This window comes from Mustela nigripes, chromosome 13, assembly GCF_022355385.1.
Source record: "Mustela nigripes isolate SB6536 chromosome 13, MUSNIG.SB6536, whole genome shotgun sequence".
Taxonomy (NCBI): Eukaryota; Metazoa; Chordata; class Mammalia; order Carnivora; family Mustelidae; genus Mustela; species Mustela nigripes.
The window spans coordinates 73,024,146-73,044,855 of NC_081569.1; the positions used below are offsets into that span (position 1 = coordinate 73,024,146).

The 20,710-nt window shown below is 55.6% G+C and overlaps 2 protein-coding genes across 2 annotated transcripts; both read right to left on the reverse strand.

Annotated features, from left to right (window-relative positions):
• Positions 1-130: 130 nt before the first annotated feature.
• Positions 131-6,465, reverse strand: SLC22A17 (solute carrier family 22 member 17). The gene is made up of 10 exons (XM_059372932.1): positions 6,187-6,465; positions 5,490-5,996; positions 5,293-5,396; positions 3,014-3,168; positions 2,250-2,415; positions 1,909-2,054; positions 1,639-1,744; positions 1,275-1,492; positions 883-994; positions 131-765 (listed from the first exon to the last, which is right to left on the reverse strand). The coding sequence occupies exons 2-10, from the start codon at positions 5,895-5,897 to the stop codon at positions 477-479; spliced, it is 1,704 nt and encodes a 567-aa protein (XP_059228915.1). The 5' UTR covers positions 5,898-5,996; positions 6,187-6,465; the 3' UTR covers positions 131-476.
• Positions 6,466-6,776: 311 nt separating this feature from the next.
• Positions 6,777-17,215, reverse strand: EFS (embryonal Fyn-associated substrate). The gene is made up of 6 exons (XM_059372931.1): positions 17,087-17,215; positions 13,368-13,616; positions 12,958-13,098; positions 12,130-12,852; positions 11,715-11,804; positions 6,777-10,573 (listed from the first exon to the last, which is right to left on the reverse strand). Exons 1-6 carry the CDS (start codon positions 17,102-17,104, stop codon positions 10,139-10,141), a joined length of 1,656 nt encoding a protein of 551 aa, XP_059228914.1. The 5' UTR covers positions 17,105-17,215; the 3' UTR covers positions 6,777-10,138.
• Positions 17,216-20,710: the final 3,495 nt, after the last annotated feature.

The window sequence follows — 20,710 nt, forward strand, 5'->3', positions numbered from 1 at the left end:
TGTGTGTAAGTTAACAGAGGGGCAAGGCAATGGGAGGTGGGGAGGGAGATTGTTACTGATTTTGGTTCCATTCAAAGAAACTTTCCCCCAAAAGACAGGACAACAGAAGGGAGGGAAGTCCAGGCTATGGTATGCTCATTTCTTCAAAATGTCTTTATTGAAACAGAATGATAGAGCAAGAAAGAATGAGGTCTGGGAGGATGTCTTTGGGCACAGGATGGAGCCCAGACCTAGCGGTTACACTGTGGAGCTCACTCCCTGTCCCCTGACTCTTGCCAAGGAAGTGAACACAAAGCAGCAGGGAGGAGCTGGGGGTGGGGACAACCCTCTGAGCCCTCCTTGATGACTGGCATGAGGTGCCTCTGAGCCTTCTGGGCAGCCCTGCCTTCCTCACTCGGTCCTCCCAATCTGCTTGCCAGGGCCTTATGCCACCTTTCGGTATGAGCCAGCCTCCTGCCAGGGTGCTCAGAGGCCACTCAGAGGGCAGGGTTGGGGGTGGCAAGCAGTGGGACATGGTCACAGCGGTTAGGGGGTGGCTGCCGCAGCAGGGAAGGCCGGCGGCACAGCTCCCCATCCCGGAGCACCTCGGGCAGGAGCTTGCGCTTGGTCTCCGGCAGAAGCATGATGCTGAGGATGCAGAGGAGGGCACAGGCTGCCAGCACCACGTGCTGCAGGAAGGCTCCATGGCCCATGTGGAGGCGCTGAGCTGGGCCACTCAGCCCTCCCAGAGCCCCCAGTGCCATGATCAGGCCCAGGCCTCGGCCCCTGGGAGAGACAGAGGAGGCACTCAGCCTATAGCTGTGGGCCTCAGCCCAACTCTTCTTCAGCAGTCTTCCCTCCCTCCCCTGAGCCTTTCCTTCACCAAAGTAGCATAACTCTCACCGGACAGTGGTAGGGATGACTTCAGCAGCGAGGAGAGTACTGAGGATGGCAGCAGCTTGGGAAGAGAAGAGACCAAGGACAGAGAAGGTGGTGATGGCAGCCTCGTTTAGATCTGGAGGACCAAGAGGGAGACTGTGAATGGAGGTGAGGAGATCATGCTCAGCTTAGGCCCTGACATCATCCCCTTGGCTCTCTGTTCCCATGGCTCTAGCCGGGTGGGCTCTGGGTACCCACTAATTGATTGGGAGGATAGACAGGGTTGTGTGGCCACGGGGAGGACCATGGAAGGTTCTTGGGGGGCATGTGCCAGAAGCAGTGGCTGAGCCTGTCTGAGCCACCTCTCCTGGGGTTCCTTTGCTCAGCCCACACTGTGGGAAAGGGAGGATGCTCACAATCCCACAGGCCCAGCAGGACCAGGGATGCAATGCCAGTGAGGGTCATTGAGAGTAGCAGGATGCCCCGGCGGCCGAATCGATCCACGGTGACTCCCAGGAAGACGCAGGCCAGGGCTGCTGTGCCACTGGCTAGCAGGGAGCACAGGTAGAAGTCAGATGGGCTCCCTCCTCCTCCCACAGGCTGGTAGCAGTGGCGAATGGCGTGGGCAATAAAGCTGTGAAAAGGGGGTAAAGCAAAGAGCAGTGTCTGAATCCCCATCCAGTCTTCTACTGCCCCTGCTGCCCTCTGCAGGCCTTCCCCACCCAGCCAGCCCCCATTCCAGGTACTGGCCTGACCCTTGGCTCAGACACCCAGGCTCACTTGGTGAAGCCCAGGATAAGCAGATTTTTCCAGATGTTGCGGTAGTTGAGGAGGGAAGCGAAGGAAAAGGAAGATGTTGCAGGGAGAGGGCAAGTGTTCTCCAGGTCTTTGAGAAAGAGAGAGGAGCTGTCTGTTAGAAGGAACAGCTGAGAATCCAGAGTCCTCCCACAAGGGTGGTGGGGACCCTGGGAGGTGGCACAGCTATAACGATGGAGAGGGCACTATCATGCACGCAGGACTAGGTGTCACCTGTAGGGACACATTTCTTACCCTGCAGGGCCTCCTGGGCCTCTTCTCCCAGCATCTGCCCATGGGGCCGGTTCCGCTCAGCCAGGATCCTCAGCACGGATTGGGCCTCCTCAATCTGTCGCTTCACTATTAGCCACCTTGCAGACTCCAGAAACAGACCAGGCCAGCTAGGGATGGGGTGGGGGTGCACTCTGAGGTCTCCCATCTCCTGATCCAGGGGTGGGAAACTCCCATCTCTGAGGGGCCGGGGCTGGGGCATGTCTGGACAAGGGGTAGTGGAGAAAGGGAAGGGTTTCCGGGCTAGAGCCAGGCTGGAGTTAGAAGTGGGAATGGCCAGACAATAGGTGGAGGATGATACTAACCCATAAAACAGGAAGAGGATGCAAGGAGCGGTGATCATTCGTTGCAGAAATCGCCAGTCCTTAGAGACAAGGGCCAGGCCCAGGAACAGGAAGTGCCCCCCCACCCCCACCAACTCCCCTGCCAGGGCCACCCGAAGCCTCTGGGTTGGGTCGCACAGCTCCAGGCCTAGAGATACAGCAGGGAGGGAGGAGATGCCAGGGAGGAAGGAGGAATGGGAGAGAGGAGGAGAGAGGGAGGGAGGACAGAGAGCAAGGTCAGACCCCAAGATGAGGCTCAGCCATCACCTCCCACAGACTAACCTCTGAGTGGCAAAGAGTGGAGAGACTGTTAAGTCCTCTCTCCCCTCCTGCTCAAACCTGGGAGGGCTCAAGGGTCAGAGTCCCTGGTGAGTGTTCAGCATTCCTAGACTACAGGCCCTTTCACATCAGACCTCTTATTTGACCTTCATATCAACCCTTGTTCAAAGGCATGCAGCTAGTCAGGATTTCATCTTTAAATAAGGCTCCATTCTCTGACAGCAGTAAGTCAAGGGCAATGTAAGCCTTAAAGATTGGGGGATGGCTAAGGGAGAGGGGTCTGGAGAGAAGCAAAGTCCCTGGCTCCTTCAAAGGCTAGGGCAGAAAGACAGCTGAGATCCTGGACAGCTGAAGTTTGGGGCTGAGAAGAGACTGAGGGGACCCTAGGGGGCAGAGGAAACAGCCTGGGGATGTAGACAGTCAGGCATGAGCCTCAAGGGAAGGACATCTGGGAAGCTGCCACTCACGCATCAGGTAGACACCAAGGTCAACTCCGGCAAGCAGAAAGCCCAGGAGGAATCGGAGGGCCATGACACCTGTGGAGGAGCCTGCAGCAGCCCCTCCCACTCCACAGGGGCCCACCAGCCCCAAGGTCAGCAGCACAATCCCTCGACGTCCAAACCTGGAAAGTGGGGAGGACTTCTGGTCACCCAGACTCCCTGGAAGAGGAGATGCCAGGTGGGGCCCAGCTGCCACTTCAAAGCCTGGAGATACGAGGATGAGGCCCAGGGTAAAAAGTTGGACTGCGGCTAGAGAACTTGGGAAGGAATGGAGACCATGGGTAAGTGATGTCTAGCTACTAGGCACTGGGTTGTAGCTATGGATTTGCAAGCGACTAAGTCTTATGGATGGGGCTGTTGGTCAGAGATGAGAGCATGGAAGTGAGACTGACCATCAAAGGAGATTAGGGAACATGGAACAATTGATCCTTGGGGATGGAGCTATCTGCCAATGACAGAGCTTGTCTTAGACTGGGCAAGGATATGTGGGTTTGGAACTCTAGACCTGTCAAGGTGAGGTCATTGGCAACTTATACATGGGGATAGTATTAGTGAAGATGTAGCTATTAATCTTAGGCAACTGAATAATTGATTTTGAGGGATGAGGCCATTTTTCCGTCATGGGTTGGTTCATGGGTCAATTAATCCATAAAGATGGTCACTGAGGGGGGTCATTTGCCAGAAGATCCACTGATCCATGGGAATATAACTATTTATTAACCCATGGGGTAAAACTGTTGATCAATGGGGATGATCATTTATCTTTGAAGACTGGACAAATGGGCTTTGGGGATGATGCCATTGATTCATGAGATGGGGACATTAGTCCTTGGGTGGATGGGGCTGTTGTCAGTGGGGAATGAATCTATGGGGGTATGATTCATGGGGATAATCAGTAATCAGGGGGTCAAAGACTAGGGAAGCTGAGGCTATTGGTTAGTAACGATGATCACTGACTATGAATCAGTGAGGACAAGGCTACTGATCCTTGGAGGTTGGGATATTGATCTTTGGGGATAAGACCACTGATCTGTGGGGTTGAAGATAGGGGTCACTGATCATGGGGAAGCGTGACTGATCCCTGAGAGGGAAGCTACTGATCCAGTACAATGGGACCATTTTCCCATGGAGATGAACTTATTATTTAATGAGGTTAAGACTACTGAATTTAGGTGACTGAATTATTGGTCTTTGGAGGGGGATGAGGGTATTATTCCATAGGAATGATGCTACTGGTCTGTGGGAATGAGACCACTAATGTGTGAGAATGGGTTGTTGGCCTGTGGGTTTAGGAACATTTGCCCAACGGGTGTGTGGCTTTTTGGCAGTGAAGATAGGTATTGAATTTAGGGATTATTGAATGTTGGGTTGCCTTTGATCCATTGGAGTTGAGCTATGAATCCATTTGGGTAAGACTGTAGATGGGTGGAGATGAGTCTAACAATCTATGAGGATGGTCAGTGGAGATGGAGCACCTGGTCAGAGGATAACGTCAAGAATCAGAAGAATTAGGAGTTTTGATTTCTGGGAAGAGCTATTGGTCGGTGGGGGTAAGCTGTGGACCTTTGAGATGAGGCCATTGATTGAAGTGAACTGGGCTTTTGATCTGAGAGGATCTAAGAGCACTGAAGACTCATGAGGATGGGACTGTTAATCTTGGGGCGGGGTGGGGGGTGCTGCTGCTATTGTGGTATTGATCTTTGGGGGTTTGACTACTGACCCATAAGGGTGGAGTCATTTGTTTGTAGAGTTGAACAATACAGGTCAGTGGGAATGTGGCTGTTGATATTTAGGAATTAACATAATGATCTGTAGGAATAAGGCCATTGAGATGAAGCCCACCATGTAGATTGGGCTATTATTGGAGATGAGTCTATTAATCTAAGAAGATAGGGAGGTGACAGGGACAATAGAGGAAGAGCAAGGACTTTTATCTGTGGAGGCATGGTTTTTAGTCAGTGGTGATGGGGCTATTGTCTTTGGAGATGAGCCATTGATCCATGGATATGGGGATGGGGAATGGGTGGTATATCATTCCCTTGTGCAGAAGAGATATGGAAGAAGTATTTCTTGATGGGGAGTGAAGTTGAGATACAGCTGGGGCTGCATGTCATTGAACAGAAGAAGTCCAGAAGACTGCAGAGTTCAGTGAATCTTCTTCCGCCTCGCGCAAAAGCCACCTGTCTGGGCTAGCCACCCTAGCATCCCTTCCTCTGTACTTGCCCTGTCCCCACGGCAGCCCTCACCTGTCCGCCGGGTAGCCCAGGAACAGGTAGCCAGAGGCAAAGCCCAAGATGAAGAGGATCTGCTCCAGGATCACCTGCCAGCCCAGGTCACACACTAGATCCCACTGGGAATGTGAGAGGGATATAGCCCGGCGTGAGGCCCCGTGCTCCTCGCTCTGGGCCCGCCCCCAGACCCACAGCCCAGGAAGCCGCCTCACCTGGCCGATGGCGTTGGTGGTGAGCACCGGCAACCCATTATAGTCCCAGTCCTTGAGACAATGGTTGAAGTCCGGCGGGGCAAAGCCGCTGCACGAGGGGTCCGTACTGGTGGCGACGCGGCTAGCGGCGCTGGCTGCTAGGGCTGCGCTGGCGACGCTGACGCCGCTAGCGTTGGGGGGCTGCTCCCAGCCAGACGCGTTGGGGGCAAAGCCCCCATAGTGGCAATGCAGTGGGGGTGCCAGGGTAAAGATGGGGTCCGAGGCCATGCCCAGCGCCACGAAGAGCACGGGCAGGCAGCAGAGGCCAAGCTGCAGCTGCTGGCCGCCGCCCAGCGCCCCCACCTGGGCGAGCAGCGCTTCAAAGCTGAGGGGGCCGGGGGGCACGGCCAGCGACAGGCTGCTGCCCATTCCGTCGCCGCCCGCGTCGCCCTCCCCCTCCCGCTCGCGCTCGCGCTCCCGCTCACCCTGCAGCTGCTCCGTGGGCACCGCATCTCCGAGGGTCCCGACCTGCTGTGGGTGGGGGGAGAAGGGTGAAGCGGAGAAGCAGAGAAAGCCGCAGAGCAAGGGAAGAGGGCGGGTGAGAGGAAGGCGGTGGTGGGGGGCGGTGCGCAGGAGGAAGAGGAGAAAGATGCCAGGCGCTGGGAGGGGGGGGGTAGGGGGAGGATGATGGTGTAACCCTCAGGGCATGGGCACTTACTCCGTTGGGGCTGGGGGTGATCTCTACTGTGCTGTCGATTTTGCTGCCGCCCCCGCCATTGGGCTCGGGGGTCCCGGTGGCCACCCGGGGAGCCAGTTTGCCGACCGCAGGGGCCCTGCCGGCCCGCACCAAAAGGATGCGCTGTCCTTTGGCCCAGTGGGGAGCCCGATGCCTGGACACAGTGAGACCCCGCTCTGCAGCTCTGCAGCCGCGGGCGCCTCCTTCGTCTCTGCGATCTCTGCGCTGCTTTCCCCTCCCCTTCCTCCAGACTCTCCTCCCCTTCCCACGTCAGCAGAACCTTCGGTCCAGACTCTTCGTCAGAGGGAGGAAGGGGGGCCAGGGCCCAGGGGCTCTGTCTCTGTTCCCTGGGTCTGCAGGCCATTGCAGTAGAAAGGGAAGAAAGCTGAAGGATAGCCGGTACCCAGGCAGTTGCCAGAGTCCTTCTTTGCTTCCAGTTCTTCCTCATCATTCATTCATCCAGCCATCTTGCCATCCATCCACTCATTCGTAAAATTTATTGAGCGTCTATTATGTGCCTGGCCTTGTGCTAGGCTTTGGGGGATGACAAAATGGACAAGACCACCTTGGAGTAGCTTACTTGGGAGACAGTGTGTTTACTGGCAACTACAGTTCAGGGGATGCACATGGAAGACTGGGTTGGACCCTGTAAGGAGCTCCAGCTGCGGTCGTCCACAAGACCACCCTCTCTTGTCATTTTTTTTTTTTTTTAACATCATTTAGCACTGTAAGCATTCCTCTAAACACGTTCTTAGTGGCTAAGTCTCACACATTTCTCATTTTCTTTCTCTTTCTCCTCTTCCCCATGCAGATTCCTCCTCCTCTTCACCATCATTGTGTCTGTGAGCCTGAAACTTGGTCCTGGGTGGTCCTCTCATTTCACCATTCCCACCCTGAAATCTCACCCATGTCCATGGCCTCATTCACCCCCGATATAAACAACACAAACCTGATATCCAGATCTATATCTCCAGCTCCCATCTCTCTTCTGATCCCCAGACTTATGAAGCCACCTCTTATTCATCCTCTTAACCTTGGGTGACTCCCAGGGACCTCAAACTCAATACATTCAAGACCAAACCCATGTTCTTCCCCCTGTAATGTGGTTGTCCTCTACTGCTTCTTTCCCCCAGTGAATGATACCCTTGTCACTCAACCATGGCCAGGTGCTCAGGCAACAGTCCTCACAATGCCTCCTCTTTACCTCCGTGCCAAATCCTTTACAAAATGCTGTCCTTTTACTTCCTATGTAGTTTTCACTCGGCTTCTCTACATCTCTACCACCGTTAGTCAAGCTATCTTTTGCCCAGACTGCTTGGCCTTCTAACGTATTCTGCACCCACATTGTTTCTGCTTCCTTTCCCCTAACCTTATTGCTAGTCCAAGTGGAGTGATTTAAAAAAAAAAAAAAAATGCAGATCTGTTTGTGCCCCTTTCCTGCTTAATAGCCTTCAATGGCTCCTCCTCACCAACAAGGTAAATTCCAGAAGCCTCATACATGCTCCTGCAGGCTTGATCCCATGCTCCCTGGTGCTTCACCTCGCTTCTCTCCCCAGACTGCACTCATCATACTGGCCTTCTTTCAGTTTCCCCAATGCCACAGGGCCCTTGCACTAGTTGGTCTTTATGCCTGAGGTCTTCTCCTCCCCTAGTCAAGTTCTCATCCCTCAGTTATCAGCTCAAGCATTATCTGCCTCAGCGAAGCCTTGGCTAACCCCTGGACTTGATTTAAGTCCTTGAATCATGATTCAAGCCCTTGAATCATAATCTCCCTCTTAACCAGATCCCCAGGTATATGTATAACCACATCAGAGACTTAATACCTAAGAGATTTAATACCTAATAGATACTATATTCTCTAGTCTAAGGGTAAGGGCTAGAAAGGAGTGTGCAGATAGTCTCAGCCAGGAAATCCATTGCCTCTTCTCTCCACTGAACCACACACTTCCAATTTGTCCCCTCTGTTCAGAAATTTCCCAGATATGGGAACTCTTCTAATCCATTAAGCAGCTTCCCACTGCTCTTCTACCCTAACTCATTTCAGTATCTCTTTAGGGTTTACTTTGGTGTGTTCACAGCCAACATTCCTTGGAGATTCAATTGTGCTGTGTCTGTCCTGGAATTATATATAACCCCTCACCTTTATGTGGCACTGGGTCATTCACATGCATTATCTTGTTACAGCCTCACAACCCTGTGAGATCATTATGATCATTCTCCTACTAAAGGTAACACCAGGACTCAGAAGGACTGAGAGGAGCTACCTGCATGCACGCAGGTGCATGGCAGACCTGGGACTTGCACTGAAATCTCGGACTCTTTCTGGCTTGTTCTCTCAACATTCTTTCTGGGAGATGATGGAGAATAGCCGTTATATCGTCAGCACACAAGGGTGAATTTGGGTGACCCTAGAATCTGGGAGTTTTCTTTTGAGAGTGAAATGAGAAAGAAGGAGCCAAAAATGGAGAAGACAAGGCATTGGGGGAGGCAAAAGACTCAGACTGTGACTGAAGTTTGGGGTGCCTCTAATCCAGTCACGGTGCCAAGATGTCATCTGGGGAAAATACAATGGAAGCCATGGATCTGTGGCTTGGACTTTTTCCCTGTGGTAAGTGGCTGCAGTGATCTCCCATCTAAGCCATGGCTTGTCATTGTCACCAATGCTTTGGGACTATGGACTAACAGCACATTGCATTCACAAGAGGACCTTTGGCTCCTCTAATAAAAAGTTTGTCTAGAGGACGGTCAGCAGGAGGCCTAGGAAGGGGGGCTGAAGGAGCCAAACCTTCTTGCCTTAACCTAAGGGAGTGGGCACCCAGGCCAGCCACCAGCACTGTCCAGTTGGCCAGAGCCGTGCTGTGGCACCATACGAGGACAGGCCTTCACTGGGAGTGATCTCTTCAGCTCGGCATGTTTCAGGGCTCTTGTGAACCCGACCTCTCAGCACCTCTCTATTGACATCATGTGGCAATGAAGTCTTGCAGGAAAGGACCCCAGTCAGTTATCAGTGTCTGCCTTCTGGGAATGCTAGGATCAGACTCTTCTTGGTGCTCTCATCCCTGGGGCCTCAGCTCAGATATTACCTCCCCAACGTCCTGTCCAAAGTCTCCTTCAATGGTCTCTCCCTCATCCAATTAGTCCCTCACATCACCCTGTTTATTTCCATTACCAGCAACTGTCAAATCTGTGGCAGGTTTTTTTTTTTAATTTATTTTAACTGACTCAGTTTTATTCATCCCATTCCACAATGCGCCTTCAGAACTGTGCTTGGCACATCGTGGGAGCTGAAACCCACCGAATGAGTTGTTATTTTCAATATCAAAATCTCCCCCCAAACCTAAGGTGTGTGTGCCCACCAGTTTAGGCAAGGGGCACCAGGCTTGGCCCCTCCCCCAAGCACCCAAGAAGCAGAGTCAGAGAACCAGATAGCAGGGCTCACTCAGGCCCAGCTCTTTCCAGCTTCCTGTGGGGAGGAGCCCTCAGGCCTCTCCCAGACCTCCACATTCTCGGTGATCCATGTCCTGCCCTCACTCTCAGCCAGCAGTGAGGCGCTTATGTTCTAGAGTCAAGAACCACGACAAGAAAGGGGCTCCGGGCAGCCCCAGGTTTCAGCCAGCTGATTCTCTGCGGGCCATGTTTCCAGAGGTGCGGTGATCAAGAATCTCCCCACCACAGGCTAAGACAGAAGAGTCCAGTTCCTCCCTGCCCCTGACAAAACAGGGAATACTATTAAATATAAATAATTTATACAAAATGGCTCGTACAAAAAGCTGTGGGAGGGGTAGGGACATCTCTGTGAGAGACTGAGATGACCAGAAAGGGAAAGATGCCCACACCTCTCCTGGTCCTTAAAACAGAGCCCTCCGGAGGCAGCCCAACTCCCAGCAGGGGGCTCTGGCAGGCAGAAGAGAGGCAGAACAGGGCCGAGGGGGGCTCAGGGGGCCAGGCTGGAGAGCAGAGTGGTGAACTGCAAGGCCTGCCCTGCCAGTGCCGCCACACACTGCGCCATCTCTTGGGCCGCAGGGTGGGACGGGTAGCCCAGGGCAGCCCCTTTGACAGCCAGGACGGTGGCCCGCAGTGCCTGGCCCAGTGCTGTCCCTGCAGCCCCAACCTGGGCTCGCAGAGGAGCGGAGGCTGCCAGCCGGCCCAGAGTGTCCCCAACAAACACCAGACGGTGAGCAGCCACCACCACCCGTTTGCCGTGGGGCACAAAGAGGCGTGGGGGCTGGTTGGCCTGGGTGCTGGATGTGAGGGCCGCCACGGCAGCCTGCAGGGCTGAGTAGTGGCTCTGGCACTGGCCTGCATAGAAGTGCAGGAGCTGCAGGTCTCCAGTGGGCAGATCCAGTGGCTCCTCCGGGCATGGGGCCTCCTGATGGCAAGAGCAGTGGTTGATGGGCACGCCTGCTGCAGTGCTCCTTTTGCAGCCCCTTCCTCCCTCTTTCCCTTGCTCAGCTCCTCATTCTTTCCTTTCTGCCCGAGCTCTTTGCTCTGCCTACCACAACCTTTAAATTCTCATAGCCAGGGCTAGGAAAGTGCTGGGAGCAGATGACAGAGCAGTCTGGATTCAAACTAGTCTCTGAACTTGTTTCCTTAGCTCTAAAACGGGGCCTCTGGGACCACATTGTCCAGCATCAACATAATGCGAACCACATGTGTAATAAAGGTATTTCTAGTAGCCATGTTAAGAAAAGTAAAAAGAAATCAGATTTTCCCCCTAACTCCAGATATAAAAATTGTTGTAATCTCAACATGTAATCAATATAAAAATAACTGACGTTTCTTTTCACTCTAAGCCTGCAAAATCTGGTGTGCGTTTGGTTTATACGTACAGTGCCTTTCAATTCAGCCTAGCCGCATTTCAAGGACGCGGTAGCTGCACGTGGTCAGGGGCCACCATACCATATTGGATGGTGCCATTCCAGTGTCTGCTTCCCAAGGCTGCAGCATAGTTACTGCCGCAGCATGCAGCGAGAACTTAGAACGTTGCACACGGTGAGCACCACTCAAGTACTAACTGGGGCTGTGATTAGTGCTGACCCATGCAATGTGCTTATTAGCATGGGGCCCACACTTGGGATCTACCTGAGAAACGGTAGCTACAATGCTTAGGACCATTCTAGACAGTCAAGGAGACCACCTCAATTTCCTGAGGCCCAGAGAGATTAACTGGTGACTTCAGGGCCCCTGGCTTCTTACTGGTGGAGCTGGGATTAGAAGCCAGGTCTCTTAGGAACCCAGGAATTCACAGTTGGAAGGAGCCTCAGAAGTCACCTGGCCCAGCCCCAAATTCTGCTTCCCTGGCTGTTTGGTTTTCTGATTCTTCTCCAACACATTCTTTCCCCTCTTTCTGAATTCCTGATATCCTTTTCCAGGTTCCAGCTCCTTCCTGCTGAATTCTTGCTCCTCTCTATCCCAGCTCCGGCTCCCCGAGTTCTTACCCCCATCCTAACCTCCCTCCCTTGCTGCTTCCCCCAAGTTCCTGTTCCTCCTTCCTGTTCCCACAGGATTACCTGCTGCTCCGGAAGCCCCCTCTCCAGCAGTTCAGGATCCCCTGGGCAGGCTTTATCCAGGGGCCTACATCCCTGAGCTTTATCCATGCCCTGTAGGAGGGGCCAGGGTCTCAGTGCAGGGGTCGGGGAGCAGGGCAGGTACCCCCTTCCCTGTCCCTCTTTCTTCCCCAGGTCTCTCCTGCCATCAGAGGTTGTAGGTTCTTGATTCCAGGTCTGGGAGAGTTCTGGTGGCAGGTCAGATAGCTTGGGGACCCCAGGCTGGGTTTAGATGGAGTACAGCACCAGTACAAGTGGTGGGGCCAAGTATTGGGGTCCCAGGCCCTAGGGTGCAGGGCCAGTGGAGGAAGGGAGGAGGAAAGAAAGGGAGGGTCCCTCTGGTTACCTTGGGGGCATTCCTGGTGGGAGGGGAACTTACCTTCAGGTGGACATAGTCGTACTCTTCAGCCATTGGGATGCCCTCATACTCATTGTGGGGTCCTGCTGGATCGTCCTCTACCTCCCTGCCCTCTGGATCCTCCTCAACCTTGGGGCCCCCATAGCCCGGCAGGCGGGGTGGGGGTGGGGGTAGAGGTCGGTCCTGGATGCTGCCTTTCCGGCCTGGAGCAGGAGAGGGAGCGGGGGAAGGGCTGGGGGCCTCAGGGACAGGCAGGGCAGGCAAAGGGCGGCGAGACAGGCTCTCAGCTGAGGGCAAGCGGGGCCTGTGTGGGAGTGGGGGGCTTCTGGCTAGAAGCAGGGCCAAAGCGTCCAGGTCATTGGAGGCCGAGGCTCCTGGGGGCTCTGGAGAAGGAGGCGCCTCTGGTCCCAGCAGGGGCACATCGTAGATGCCCTCATCAGTGCCGCCACCTTCCCCATCTGCTAGCAGTTCCTCCGGCGCTTCGTACAGATTGAGCAAAGCTGAGGCCCGTTTCAGGTTGGAGGGGGCAGCGTAGAGGGGGGGCTCGGGTTCCCGGCCCCCTTCCCACTCCAGATCTGCTTCCAGCTCTGATGGCAGCTTTGGGGCCAAAGGCACATCGTAGGGAGCTTCATCCTCTCCAGGGGGCTGCAGGGCACCCTGGGCCAGAGGGCGGCTGAAGGAGGCAGGGGAGTCGTAGGGACCATTGGAGGGAACTCGGAGGGCCGTGGGGGGCACGTCATAGACCTGGAGAGGGAGCCCAGCCACCAGTTATTGTCAGATTCAGCAGGGGACACCCTCCCAGAGTCCTCTGCTCCCTGCCCAGCATATACATGGGTGTCTAGCTCTCACCTCCAGGGCGTCTCCAGGGGCGGCTGTCTGGGTCCCACTCCCTCTGGGGACCTTGTAGATGGGATCGGGGGAGGGCAGGCAGGGTCCGGCCTGAGGTCCTACGGTAGGACAGGGCCGAGCTGGGGGTGGCACCACATATACCTGGGGGATCAAAACAGATGGAAGGGTCAGGAGTGGGGACCAGAGAAGCAGAGAATGTATGCCATAGAGGAACTTATACCCTTTCTGGCCCCCATCCCGTGCCCATGGGGAGACAGAGCCCAGGGAGGGTTGGCAGACAGGTTTCACCCAGCTCTGGGTCCATGAAGAGCTGCAGTCTCAGGGCTCGCCTTGCCTCCACCCTGCTGCAGGCACCAGCAGAGGGGAACGGGTCTCTTCTGGCTTGGGGTGGGGAGGGCTCCAGCTCTCACCTCCTGGTCCTCATTGCTGTGCTCTGGGGCTGGAGATGGTGAGCCAGGCTGGGGTGCTGGGCCGGCAGGAAGGAGCTTCACTCTGTTGGCGGGCACAATGCCCTGCTGGCCATGCAGCGAGCAGAGGCACCAGCCATCCAGGCCACCAGCGCCCTCCCTTTGCAGGACCCGGAGGACATCCCCTCGGCGGAAGGATAGCTCCTGGGGGGACTCAGCGGTGTTGTCGTACAGTGCCCGGGCCAGCTGGGCCTGGTGGGGGAGGCGGGAGTGGGGAGAGGGGTCTCACACACATAGCAGGTCCCTTGCTCAGAAATATCACAGAGCTCCCCACATCCCTCAGGCTACAGATCTGAACTGACTCAGCCCTTACTGACTGGGTCCTGCCTTGTCTCCAGCTTCATCCCCTGTTCTCTTCCTCTTCCTATCTATTCCCTGAACTAGAGAGATTCTTTCCCACTTCAGGGCCTTGGCACTTGTGGTTTCCTTTACTCTTGCCTTGACTCATCGCCTGACTGGCCCTTTTTCATCCTTCAGTTCTGCTGAAGTGTCTCCTCCTCAAAGAGGGCTTTCCTTCATTCTTCTTCCTACCCAACTCTGTGTCGGTCTTCACCATTGTTTCCTTCATCAGACTTTACATTATTTGCCTACTTCATTTCTTATTGTCTATCTCTTCCCTTACCCTGTAAGCTCTGGGAGAACAGAACAGGGACTGCTCTATTCCTGGCCCCTGCCAACGGGCTTCACCTGGAATCAGGTCTGAAGGAACATGCGTTGCATGAATTCCCTCCAAAGCTTCGTGTACATGAGAAAGACCCGCTAAGGTTTGCCCGAGACTCTCCTTCACCTTCCCTGTTTCCCAGTCAGCATCCCCCACAAGCAGAAGTTTAGACTGAATGGCAGCAGAGACCCAGCAATCCGCGAGAGACTGGGAAAAACCCAGCACAGACAGTGCCTAGGCATAAAAAGGAAGAAAACAGAAACTGAAGCAACTGTTTTGTTCTCAGTCTCTGCAAAGAAGGTTCTATCAGAGGAAGCTGAGGTTACCATGGAGAGGAGAAAAGAGTATACACTCTACTGTGTGTGTGTTTGGGGTGGCCGGGCAGGGAGGGTGGGACTGGCAGATCAACCAAGAGCAAACATTTGTCAGCCTGTTTCCAGTACTGTCTGGTAGGGACAGCTAAGCTTTGTTGCTTTGAGATCCACTTGCTCAAGTGGAAAAGTCACAGATAATCAAGTGAAAATTATGTATCCAGACACTTTGCAAGTCTTTACACTAATCATCTTATCTCATTTAATCCTAAAACACCCTTATGAGGATGGAGCCATCATTATCCCATTTGGAAAGGTGGCTGGGACATAGAGGGTAGGACTCTGCCCCCAACAGAGAGCTGGTGCTGCTGGCAGAAGTGACTTGAACCCCAGGCTGTTTGACTCCAGAGCCAGTGCTCTTAGTCACCCGCTTACTGCTTCTCCACCATCACAAACATGAGGTTCTACTTTCTTCTTTTTCTATTAGTGACTTAACCTCTTGGTTAGGTAGAATCCATGACTCCAATATGACTCAAGCACATATGAAGTCTTCGTTCTACCCGATTTCCCTTTGCTATTCAGCTCTCATGGGGCTCCGGTCCCATGTTGCCTTTGATAGAATCAGGCTTCCACCACTCACTGTACTGGAACATGTTCTGGTTGGGTTGTGCTTGCCAGGTGACTGTGCCTGCTGGCGGGCTCCCAGGCGATGGTGGTGGACAGCAGGAGTTAGGCATCACCGAGCAGGTAATCCATGTGCGCTAATTCAGTAGAACATCTCAAGCTAAAGGTCTCTGGCAGGGGTGCATTTGGTCCCAGACCCTGGAGAGAAGGAGGCCTGGCTCAGGCAGCAAGAGTGCATGTTCCTTTCATGGGCATTTCCCTTGTGTGGAGGGGGGGTCCAGCCCTCTCGGCTGGGTGATTTTAACAACAAAGGACTTTTCCTCTTGCCTGGTTCCACACTCATCAAGCCATTTTCTGACTATATTTTGGCTTCTAAAGGATATTCTCCCACAGAAAGAAAACATGCTAACCAGATGGCACAAATTTCTGGTTACCTCAGCACTTTTCTTTCTAATTGTTAATTAGAAATTAGTGTTTTGGGTTAGGCGGGGGGGGGGGGGGCGGTGAAGAGCACAGTTCTGAGGCAGACAGACCGGGGCTTCAGTCCTGGCTCTGTCCCTTTCTAACTGCATGACTTTGGGCAGGTTGTTTGACCTTCCCAAGCCTTCGGTTTCCTCCTTTGTAGAATTCCGTGGCCATATCCAAATATCCATTTCTGGATAATAACAGCGCAGGGTTATGGTGAGGTCTGGAGGAGATAATGCAGCAAACCACCAGGACAAAGCTTAGGACCCACACGGGGCCTATATATGCTCAACAAATATTAGCTACTATTAGGATCCTGTGAGTTTGATGAATGTGAATGCCACCCCCCACCTCTAGGTACAAAGAAAAATTTGCCTCCTGGGACTACAAAGCTGACCAGCTGACCTAAGCTAGCCTTGAGCCATCATTTTTATGTCAGAGTACCCCTCCCTGTTTTCAGGACCTCCCCCTCTCCAGGCTCTGAGTTCAGGTCTTCTCACCATCATACAGACTGAGGAGCTAAAATGAGTTTGGTCTGAGAAGGAGTGAAAACTGAACTCGCCCTGGGAGTATGGGAGGATGTCAGGAGCCATGCTTCTCGTCTTTCCAGCCTCACAGTCCTCCTGCCCAGAGTACCCATTCGGAAGGCACCAGAAAGCAAGAGGCAGCCTCGCTTTCCCCGGAAATCACAGCATCTAGGGAAGGGTGGAAAGGGGACAGAGTTGCTTGGACTCAAACTGTAAGGTGTGCAGGGCAGAAAGCAGAGGTGGGCTGTGGAGAGCTCCTCCTAGTGTTAAGGTTTGAATTCTGTCCCAACAGGCCAAACTTCTGGGCCTCACCATTTCAGGAACTCAGGCCAGAGCTGTTGATAGACTGATTGATGACGGGTGTGGCCACCCTGCTCTACCCCCTCCTCAGGGGCCCAGCTGACTTGTGAGGGAGTGGCTACCTTAACTGGGGGGTGGCAGTGGGCCACAAGCTTTCTGGGAGGCCTCCTCCCACCCTCCCATCATGCCAGCTGTCTCCTCCCTTTGTCCCCAGTCCCCGGAAAGTGGCCAGAGGCTGGCTGACATCACCTCTCCTCCTCCCTCTATTTTCTCTCTCTCCGTGCCTGATCTCCCTCTTTAGCTTTATTTCTCCCCTTTCCTCCATTCTTCCTCTACAGAAGGGCCTCTTTGGCCTCTCCTATTTTCCTGTAGCCACCTCCATTCCTTCACCCCCTCCCAACCTTTTTACTTGCCTCCCAATCACAAGCCCCTGCCAACCACCGGTGGCCATCTGTTCCCGCCCCTAAAACAGCAGATAGGACTCGGGCTAGGCTTGCCCCCTCCCCTCCATCCAGGGGCAGCCTCTAGAAAGAAAAAGAGGAGAATGGGGAGGGGGAGGAGAGAAAGGGGAACCTAGACCCAGAAGGAGTTAGGGAAGGGGAGTGAGAGGGAGAAAGGGAAACAAAAGCAAGGGCGGGGGGTGAGGACACAGCCTCTCGGAGGAGAAAGGGCCCAGGGAGAAAGACAAAGAGAAGGCAGAAATAAAAGTGACAGGAGTGCAGGGCAGGCCGTGGAGGCCTATGGCCCGCAGCCTCCTCTCCCTGGTGGACTCACCGACGTGGCTATGGCCATGGCCTTGGCCTCCCGCGCGGCCTGCTTCAGGCCAAGCTCGGTTTCGCTGATTTCACCAGCGGCCGCCCCGCATCATGGAGGCGGCCCCCGGCTGCGGCGCCTGAGTCGTGGCCTCCGCGGAGGTTGGAGGAGGAGAAAGAAAGCCCACAAAACTCCCCAAATGGGAGGCAGCTTGGCCGGGCAGGAGGAGGAGCGGGGCGGGCCGGGGCGTCGCTGCGGGACCTCATCCAAGGGCGCGCGCTCCGTGCCGTCCCGGGGGCCACGGGGTTGGCCAGGCCGCCGGAGCCGCCCGCCCTAGGCCGCTGAGGGACCCGGGGTTCGCATGGGACAAAAGCTCCCTCCCAGGGCCGGGCAGGCGAGGAGGCGGGAGCTGGGGCAGTGCTCGACGCCTCGCTCGGGACGGCCCCGAGGGCTGGGAGAAGCCGCCGGGGCGGTTGGGCTGGACGGGCGAGTTCAGGGGCCAACCGTCCCCAGCTGGGGGCCGCGGCGGAGAGTGGTGCCCCCAGGGCTGTGGTCGGGGAGGCGCGGCTGCGAGGGGGTGGGGCGAGCGAGCACGGAGACGTTCGCCCCTTTTCAGACTCGCCCAAGTTGGCAGAGGGAGGCCAGGTTGGCGCGGGAGGCCTGAGAGCGTGGCTGTGGGGCTGCGTCGCCGGTGGAGCTGCGGGTCGGCCCAGACACTCGCACGCCCGGCGGCGAGGCGGGTTCACACTCACGCACACTCGCCCTCTGCACGCCCGGGACTCAGGGGGCGCCGCGACGGAACCTCGCTCCCCGCACGCGGGCTCGGCCCGAAGGAGGGGGACGGCCTTCCCCACGCCGCCGCGGGGCCCACCCGCGCGCCCCCACCCCTCGGCCTGCTCACGCGCACCCGCCGCAGGGCCCCTCGGCGCGCTCTGGAGCTCGAGGCAGCTCCCAGGTGGCTCTGGGGACGGAGAGAAAGGCCACAAAGCAAAGGAAGCAGCAAAGAGAAGGCGAAGGAGGAGCAGGGGCCAAGGGTCCAGACTCGCCTGGAGGGGGGCCCGGAAGGGGGGGCACTGAAGGGGCTGCGAAGGCTGCGGGGGTCGCGCGTGGCCTTCGGGCTCAGTCCCCGCGCGCGCGGCTCCCCTTCCCTCCCCTTCCCGGGCTCCCAGCTCCCTCTCTGGGTAGCTCCTTCCTCCACCCCTCGGGCCCTCTACGCCGCGGCGCGGGGCTCAGTCCTGGGGATTAAAAGAAAGGAGGGAGGGGGAAAAGGGAGGGGAAGGGAAGGGGCGGAGGAGAAAGGAGGACGATCCCTCCGAAGGCGGGTGTTGAGTTTCAGCTCGGGACCCTCGGGCCAAACCGCGCGCCCCCTCCCGGGCCCGCTCCCCGGCGCCTCCTGCTCCCGACGTCGCGGCCGACCTCCGGTGGTCTGGTGAGCTCCTTCCTGGGAGCCTCCCTCACCCAGCCGCGCCCCCGCTCTGCCCCGCGAGCCCCGCGCCTCTCTCTGCGTCCCTTTCATGAGCCCCACATCTGTCTTTCCCGTGGGAGGGAGCGCGCTCCTTCCTCCTTTCTGGGGTCCTCAGCCGAGCGTCTCTTCTGCCTTGGCGTTGCCTCAGCAGCGGTGACAGGGTTGGCCAGCCGCTCCTGGAGGGGATTGGGCGGCGGGGGGGAGGTCTGCAGCTGGACATGGATTCGGGCCCTGGCAGAGAACAGGAGCCTGGTCCCAGAGCTGCAGGCGGGCGGGTGGTGCCGCCTCTTACACTTTTCTGCCAGTCTGGGCCTGCCCCCACCCCCTTTCACTCTGCAGCCTCCGGAGCAGGAGTGGGGACTGTGGGCACAACAGGGCAGACCTCTTTCAGAGGAGCTAGGATCACTGAAAGGACAGAGTACGGGGGTTCCCACATCTCTTTGGTGTGCTGTTTCCCTCCAGCTACCCCCATCTCTTGCATCTCCCTTTTGGGGGCACACCTCAAGGCCTCTTAGGCTGGAATGGAGCCTGCCTTCTTCCATTTTTGAGGTTCCTGGTGTTGAAAAAGTGAGCTGCCATACAGGATTGAAAAACTGTGTTAGATTTTCAGTGTTTACTTTTAACAAATTAACACTTCAAACACATAAAACAGACGATGACTATGTATAACCTAATTTGGAGATAACATCAGAAGTCTAATTTAAGGCCCTTTGTGAACCTGAGGCCTTGAACAGGTGCTCCCCTCTTTCTCTCCTCACATTACACAGGCCCACACATCCAGGCATTTCCTAGCAGGGGAGGGGGCCACCAGCCCTGTCTCCCTTTCCCTGTCACCTAGGACCTGTGAAGAAATCCTATGCATAGGGGAGAAGTAGGGTGGGTTAGGAAAAGATTCTGGGGTGAGCGTGGGGATGGGCACTACAGTATTGGTGCTGGACTTGGCTCACAGACCTGAGAATGGGCCTGGGAATTATAAATAGACTTAGACTCCTTAGGATGGTAGAGAAACTTAGAAATTTCCAGATGGATTTGTAGGGAAGGAGAGCTCCACATCCCAGCTCCAGCCCAGTCCAATCTCCTCCAGACCCGAGTCCTGGGGGTGCCTGGCTGCCTGGAACACAGACATTCAGATGCTGGGGAGTGACTTGCTTTGCTCCGCCCGGGGACTGCCAAGAGTAAACTGGGGCCAAGATGGAGGCGGGCAGGAAATCCAATTCCCAAAGATGAATGTTCAGAGAGGCACAAGGAGAAAGAGACAGTGGCCGAAGAGGCAGGACTAGGCAGGAAAGAGGGGCAGGCAGAATGGTGGTATGGGAGGTGGGCTTTGAGGCTCACTGCCTGAACTCAGTGCCCAGGGCAATAAATGTAGGTGAGGGGGAGCTGCTGAGTACAAACCTGCAGGAAAACAACACTGTGCTTCTCGGAGGCCCAGGCATGAAGGGAGCCAGTCACACTTAGGAATGAATCCCCAGTTTATTAACTGTGCGACCTTGGTCCAGTTATGTAAAGTCTCTGAGTCTCAGGTCCTGATCTGCAGCAGTGTCTTTGGTGAAGAGCAAAAATATGTAAAATGCCTATAGCACAGAGATCTCCCTCCATGGCTTTTCCTCACCTTGGCTCCCTGGCTCCACACCCCCCCCCCCCCCCCCCCACCCCGCCTCCCACTGTCCTTTCATGAAAACGGAAAGTGTTTCTTTGTGGAGGCCAGGAGGAGCCTTTTCCCCGTCCTTATCTCATCTCTGCCTCTCCTTTGCAGGGGTTTAAGGCAATTCTACCTTGTTCAGGGAGAGCTCTGGGCTCCATGTGAGGTTGGGCGGAACCCAGGCTGGGCAGTTAGACCCGGGGTGGGCGGTGGGCGGTGGGCGGCTGCCTCAGGTAGCTAGGCCTCCACTTGAGGGCTTGCCTGGGCCATATCCCAAGGGTAACAGGGAAGGAACCCTTCCATCTGGCTTTCTGGGCCCCAAGTTCTCCCTGCTTCCCAGCAGGGCCAACTGCTGGTTTCTCCCATCCCTTATCATGACTATTCTTGCTCCTCGTGCTGCTCAAAATGCAGGTACTCAGGGCTTCTTCCAGTTCTCCTCTCTTGGGACCGCACAGCAACTAGATTACCTGAGTTCTAATGCTGTTTCAATACTTAGTGAACTTGGCAAGACCTCTTGGAGCCTCTGGTTCCCTGTCTG

Excerpts from the sequence above, each read along its gene's own strand:
- EFS (XM_059372931.1), bottom strand. Across the intron at positions 12,853-12,957 it reads CCCCTGGAGACGCCCTGGAG|GTCTATGACGTGCCCCCCAC; the intron begins GTGAGAGCTAGA and ends CTCCCTCTCCAG. Across the intron at positions 11,805-12,129 it reads ACGACTATGTCCACCTGAAG|GGCATGGATAAAGCTCAGGG; the intron begins GTAAGTTCCCCT and ends CCCCTCCTACAG.
- SLC22A17 (XM_059372932.1), bottom strand. The coding sequence starts at position 5,897 with ATGGGCAGCAGCCTGTCGCTGGCCGTGCCCCCCGGCCCCCTCAGCTTT. Across the intron at positions 2,416-3,013 it reads CCTTGGTGTCTACCTGATGC|GCCTGGAGCTGTGCGACCCA; the intron begins GTGAGTGGCAGC and ends CTGTATCTCTAG. Across the intron at positions 766-882 it reads GTCATCCCTACCACTGTCCG|GGGCCGAGGCCTGGGCCTGA; the intron begins GTGAGAGTTATG and ends TGTCTCTCCCAG.